This window comes from Odontesthes bonariensis, chromosome 12, assembly GCF_027942865.1.
Source record: "Odontesthes bonariensis isolate fOdoBon6 chromosome 12, fOdoBon6.hap1, whole genome shotgun sequence".
Taxonomy (NCBI): domain Eukaryota; kingdom Metazoa; phylum Chordata; class Actinopteri; order Atheriniformes; family Atherinopsidae; genus Odontesthes; species Odontesthes bonariensis.
The window spans coordinates 22,429,295-22,435,966 of record NC_134517.1 but is presented as its reverse complement, the minus strand read 5'-3'; the positions used below and the strand labels follow the sequence as shown (position 1 = coordinate 22,435,966).

General features: G+C 39.2%; 2 protein-coding genes across 2 annotated transcripts in view; one reads left to right on the top strand and one right to left on the bottom strand.

Annotated features, from left to right (window-relative positions):
• Positions 1-215: 215 nt before the first annotated feature.
• slc38a11 (solute carrier family 38 member 11) lies at positions 216-4,753 on the bottom strand. The gene is made up of 12 exons (XM_075478717.1): positions 4,619-4,753; positions 4,413-4,533; positions 3,559-3,633; positions 3,332-3,466; positions 3,070-3,135; positions 2,842-2,948; positions 2,683-2,762; positions 2,519-2,589; positions 1,391-1,552; positions 1,185-1,297; positions 920-1,051; positions 216-847 (listed from the first exon to the last, which is right to left on the bottom strand). The coding sequence occupies exons 1-12, from the start codon at positions 4,628-4,630 to the stop codon at positions 608-610; spliced, it is 1,314 nt and encodes a 437-aa protein (XP_075334832.1). The 5' UTR covers positions 4,631-4,753; the 3' UTR covers positions 216-607.
• A 1,251-nt stretch (positions 4,754-6,004) lies between these two features.
• The window catches only part of scn1laa (sodium channel, voltage-gated, type I-like, alpha), a 36,918-nt gene continuing 36,250 nt past the window's right edge, over positions 6,005-6,672 (top strand). Inside the window, exon 1 of the mRNA XM_075479720.1 lies at positions 6,005-6,178. The gene's annotated coding sequence lies outside the window, so the exon portion shown is untranslated. The remainder of the gene's footprint in view (positions 6,179-6,672) is intronic.

Below are 6,672 nucleotides of genomic sequence, written 5' to 3'. Positions count from 1 at the left end.
ATTGTCCTTGAATGTTTTATTGTTATCAAATGACATTTATAATTGAAACCCTGTGTTGTGAACATATGTCATTTGGGGGGGATTCCCCTTCTGTGTTTAATCCACACTGTTACATATCAAATCATGTTACTAATTTAGAAAAAAGGAAAATGAACATTTGCATGTGGAATGAATGACAAAAAGAATGCGGACCCCTAAATATTACATCCGTATGTGATAGCTGAACATCTTCTTCTACAACTATGGTGAATACTAAGCTGCTCCTCAGCCCCTTCTCTGCTGGAAATACAACGCAAGATTTTATGACAAGCATTAAATAGGTCAGACATTTTTACTGGGCATCCGGACTTGTGGTCGCCTTTGCAATTCATCCTCTGGGACTTTGCTGAGTTTAGGGTCTAAGGTCTCATTAAGCACGAATGATCTTTCCCTGAACTGTTACTTTGATGCTAAAAGCATGCAACTGCCTGAAAATGAAGCAAAGGAGCCAGTATCCCGATAGACCAAACTTACACATGGGAATACCAGGACTACAAGTAAAATGTAAGCTTACCGTTGTCATGAAGGGTACGTTTAAGACAACCGAATATATAAATAAAGCATTTTCTCATCCAGGTGGCACAGTGCCAGAGATGTTGCTGTCTGCACAGTAGAACATCTCCACACCATGCGAGCAGTCCTGAGGGAAGAGGCCCGTCATGGTCAGACCAGTGATCATGACAAACAAGCCAATTAGTATCAAAGTGCTGGGAATCAGGTTTTCACCCTGGAACCAGCGGCTGGGGGAGAGTTTGAGGAAGCATGCAGATGGGATGATGAAGATCAGAGGGGTGGCACTCAGAGCACCCTGGACGGCAGAGGAAAAATAACTCAGTTCATACTCTGACTTAGCTTATACCGAAATGAGCGTGTGACTTACATTCAGCTCCAAAACAACTCCCAGGCAGTCATAAGCCAGAGATATTGATGCGCAGACTGCAACTATGAGCAGGGTAATGGCCGCATGCTCGGCTTTTGAAAGATCCCGACCGCAAATAACATTCGATACCACCTGAGGAAAAAACAAGAAAAAACATTTATTTACAGTAAATTGATGCATTTCCTGTAAGGGAAATACCAAAATATGTAAACATGGGGCTGTTAAATAGTTTTTTCTTATTTGGCTGCCTAAAAGTATTACTAACCTCTCGTGTAACAAAACACTCCAATGGAAATGTGGTTATTATGCTGAAGCCAAAGCAGAAGCGACCAAATGTTGCCAGGTTATCATTTCTGCAGTAGTTCTCAAATACGTCTCCTGAAAAGAGAAACATTTGAAATAATAATGGACACTGAAATTCAATTAAATGAATAGGAGGAATATAACTGCGACACATTTCTTTGTTGATACCTTGCGTATAGCCAGTGAAGGTTGTATAGCCAGCGACAGCAAAGGCCGCACTGATTATTAGAGCTGAGCCTACAGAAATGTGTGTGATCCGAGACCAGTTGGCCAACGTGGGCTGCTTCAGAGAGCCATAGATCAGAAAGCTGTTGTGGTGGCATATGAAGGCTAAAGGAACAACCATTGACAACATCAGAGTTCAGTTGACAGAAAAGATACTGTAAAAACTGTTTGAGGTGCTTCTTCCCTTTGGGATTAATGTAAACTGTGAATAATCATACCATTTAGGGCTGTCAACCAATCCTGACCTAGTTTATTTCAAACAATGCTGTATTTTCCTGATAGAAAGAACACCTCAATTTGTCTGTGGCAGTGGGAGCTGTTCAAAGTGGATTGGAAAACCCACATCTCTCTAATAAAAGGAGACATTATTTTATCATTTTTGTTGTGACTGACCCTGAGATTTGCCTGAGAATCAACATTCAAACAGTGTCTTAACATACATCCTCATTTCCAAAAATGTTGACATGCTGTTTAAGGTGGAACAGAATACAGTGATTCACAAATTCATTTGAATCTACATTCAAAATAGTGGAAAAGTTCAAACTGAGTAGTTGGTTTCTGAAACATATATATTCAAAAAGGTTGGAACAGTAGCAGGTTCACCACTGTGATGCATTACGTCGACCTTTAACAACTCTGTGTGGGGTTTGGCCCTGAGAGGACCAAATACTGTTGTTCTAAAAGTGAAATTTGACCCTTTCTTGCTTGATATCAGATTTAGCTGCCTAACAATTCAAAGCTTTGTTTGCCCTTTTTCTTCCTATAATGATCATTGTGGTTACAGGTCTGCTTTGCAGCTATATGGTATATGTGGTACATGGCTTTCATATATAAATCCACATTAACATTTACATTATCTCTGCTCTTAGAAGGATGCAGCATCCATGACTTTAAATTCAAATTGTGATTCATGAAAGCACGGTTTTCAATTTATCTATAAATGTTTTTTTTTTTGTTTTTTTTTATCCACTGCATGGTGCACTTTTAAGTTTAATTTGCGAATGCAGAGACAAACTGTATCGAGTGACAACACTGAGAAAAAAAGTGCAAGCATCATGCAGAAAAACTCACCAAAAGACATTACACCAACTGCCTGAATGGCGTTCCACTTTGCAAATGTCCACGCATGCTCTGTAGGGAGGCTACGAAATTACATTTCTATTCAGTCATCGATGAAAACCGAAAAACACCAAGAATTAGAATATCAGAATTAGAATTAGAATGTTCATACATACATGTGAGGTCCAAGAGTAGCTGCTCTGATGATTACAACGATGAGGATGGTAAGTGTCAGCACCATTGACAGGAAGGACACCTGGTTAACACGTGAATGTTTTACAGGCAGCATGACAATCGGTAAGTTACACAAACAGTTCTGCGATCATCAGTCTCACCTTCCCAAGTTTCTCTATGTTTCGATAAAGTGAGAGCGGCAGCGTGAAGAAAAAGGTAGACAGCAAGATCACAAAGTGTCGCTCTGCGAGTATGTGATCTGGACCAACTGCAAACAAAAGCCCAAGCCGACATACCACACATACAACATCCTGTTGAATATCATGTGTGCACGGCAGGATTTATTTTCAGGTTTTTCAGACCTCAAACAAACAGGGTTTTGCTCCTACCTCCTGGTATTCTCTGAAAAACTTTGGTCAGTGTGTCACCAGTTGTGATGTTGTAGCTGATCATGGCTGAAGGAGAGGAATAAATTGAACCAGTGTTTTCTTATTGATATTAATCTGCAGTTTTATTATTGCTTGACAGTGGAGGCAGGATAAGAAGAAGCAGAAACACTACTTTTCACACCACAAAGGAAATATGGCAGAATGGCAAAACAGCAAGGTTTAATACTTCACTTCAATTTCAGCCACTTGTATGACAACTTACCAATGAAAGGATAGAGGAACTGCAGTGCAGATAACATCAGGAATCCAGGGAAACCAAATGTGTTTCGTACCAGAGACTGGTAACTGTTTGATCCTGACATCTTTCCTCCTTTTATCAGAAGAACAATTGAGTAGTCTGCCATTAAAAATTGAGAATAAGAATTATTTATTTTGACGATTATTAGTATCTGAATTGATAAATTCACATTTGCCAACAGGTAAACCAACCTGTGATGAACGCAACAACAATCAATAGAAGAAGACCCAAAGGGAGCCCCGCCTGGTTCAGTGCATATGGTAAGCCTGGTTTTAAAAAGCACAGTGATGGAGTTGGAAAAAGGAATATCAAACTAAAAGAACAGCAAAAACAAAGCTCAAAATGATCAGTCGGGTGACATGTCTGAAATGATTGCTCTGTTAAGACTTACAATGGCAACGCTGTCTGCTTTATTTGTAATGTCAGTTTTAGTGTGATGCTTTGCTGAACCAAAGATCAGCTGGGACCACCATCAAAGCACTACTTTCTGTGCATGTACTCCAGATTAATCTAAATGAAACTGTAATCATATTTTTCATGCTGTAGAGATTTTTTTTTTTTTTTTTGAAAGAGCTTAAGAAACATGTCTTGGGGTTTATTTGTCTTTGTCATTATAAAAAAAGTAATTGTTGTCACTATTCCACTCCCAAAAACAGTTTTAGTTGATTTCGGCCAATCCTGCAAAGGCATTTGTAGCACGTGTACAATTTTTATGTATGTGTCTTTAACAAACATCTGTTACAAACCTAAATGTTGAGCAATAAAACGGTGTTATCTCGGAGGTGATTAGTGGTGTATGCATAAAGTTGAGGTTTTGAGCAACAGGGGTTAAATGTATGAAGCAGTTGGGGGCAACAGGCGCCAGTCATATGATGCCGCTGCAGGGCTTGAATGAAAGCTTCTCCTTGTTGCACCAATATTAGCTATTGTAACTTTTTGCTTCATTCAATCATCTTAGCGTTCAGACTTCGAAATCAGCCATGGATGTTTATTCTCCAGCCTGAGTGCATGGACTGGGGGCTGTCATAAGGAAGTCAATATTTACCTATTATCCCAGATCCTATGATGGAGTTGATGAAATTAAAAGATGCTGATAACATCGAGCCGCTGGACTCTCGGACTGCTTTTTGTGGATGAATTAATGTTGTCCCTTCTTCGCCGTTTGACTGAAAGAAATAGAAAGCAGTGGAAGCAGAAATGTTTCTGTCTGTTGCTCTGACCCTAAAGCGGCCACCACTGCACTGCACCTACCTGCTGAGCCATTATGGAGCACCAGCTGGTCGATTCTCTGTCCCTTCAGTGTCCCCAGAGTAGACTTTCACATATCTGCGCCGTGACTCGCATTAGGAAAGGTTTGTGGAAATGTCCGTCAGTTTCGAGCAAGTTTTAGCCTTCTTAACTTTGGTGTAAGGAAAAAGAGAAAAAAAAAAGAGCACCTCAACAGCGCCACGCCTTGATTTTAGGGCCAAACTGCATGAAACCTCCGTGTATTCCCAGCGATAAGAATATACTGACTGAAACTTTTTTTGGAACTTACAAATTTGGACTCGGATCTCGTTTTATTCAGCAAACGTGAGAGAGTAAGCTTCCCTTTAGCTCCACCCCAAAACATGTATGAACTCACTGAATAAAATATGGATTTAAAGGATTTATTATTGGACTAAGCTGTAAAGCTGCCTGATTAAAAGCTCCCTTTGTTCAGAGAGGGAAACCAAAGAAAGAAGAATAAGAAACAGGGGTTTGGTCTATGTTTCTAACACTGACAGCTGTGTTTTTTGGAGATATTTTACCAGTTTAAATTAGTGCTCCTGGTTTTTTCTGCATTTGGTTCCAATTGTGACAAACAGATCTTATTTTGCCCGGGCTTGACTGGATTCACGTTATCATTAGTCTGGTAACATAGGTGCCACATTTTTTTCTTTAGCAGGGCTTACCATTAGGCCATTTACAGAGATTTACAGCCAGCTAATTTATCTGTTCATTAACTGCCTACTATGACTTGTTTCTGTTATTATCATCATTCGATGTTTAAATCATTATTTGTTTCTTATCATCACATTTATTTATTCAGCTTTAGTTATTAATTAATTTTTTTCTCTCTTTTTAATAAAACCTATGAAGGAATCTGGTGGGAAAAAAAGAAAGTTTCCATTCTGAAAACTGTGATACAGCCACAATTTAGTTTCAGTCTGTGTCCACCAGGGGGCACCAGACTTACAGTCCTGGCTCACTGTCAAGTCATCACTCAAACTTTACAAACTAAATGATTACTTATAAATAAAACGTACAATACTGTTTCACATGTAGACCACCTAAGAGACTATTTTATTGATGATTTCATTGCTTGAACCGAGAAATTATGCATAACTTTTCAGATTACACACAACAGATCACATAATGCCAAACACACACAGAGAAAAGGAAAGAGAAAGGGACTGTTTCAAAACACAGTCAATCAGATTTATTGCTGTGGTTTTAGCTCTTAGTTTCTCATACCAAGATCTAATTCCCGACAACAACGCTCGGTAACCGCACTATTGGCTCAACAGCTTCTGAGGCACCTCTGCCCTCACTTTGGTACCCAGGAAGAGCCGGAAGCGCCTCAGTACGGTACTCTGCCGCTCCGAGGGGTGGACGCAGTCTCTGTCTCTCAAGGTTTTCCTGTTGAATTTTTTTTAATGAGTAGCTCTGCACAGGGAGAAGCTGCACACATCTTGAACGGACTGACAGGACAACGTTTTTCGTCATACTGAGGGTGTTCTACATAATTCTTTCGACTTGTGTTCACCTGTCGATGATGGAAAATTGATGGTGAGTTAAAATTAGTACAAGATGTGCTTTTGTCCTAAAGTAATGGTTGTGAAATTCCCTTTAAAGTAGTTTATTCCCCCACTGCATGCTATTCATGAAAGTTTGAGTTGGAAATAAGTCTTATAATTCTATCTATCTATCTATCTATCTATCTATCTATCTATCTATCTATCTATCTATCTATCTATCTATCTATCTATCTATCTATCTATCTATCTAAATATTTATTATCTCTGTATGAAAAAAAAAGTGCCTGAGATGTTTCACCTTTTGCTGTATGATGTAATATTTGATTATCATATTGTTAAATGTATCACATAAAATAATGTCAATGTTGGAGAGCCTGTGTGGGAAAACGTGATTGATCTCTTGTTGCAGTTTGGGCAAAAACTAGACAGCAAATTGCGGTCTCCAATACATTACAGAAGTTAATGGGCATGGCAGCAATTATTAGCCCACACTCCATCTTAGATGACTTCCTGCTTGCCTGACTG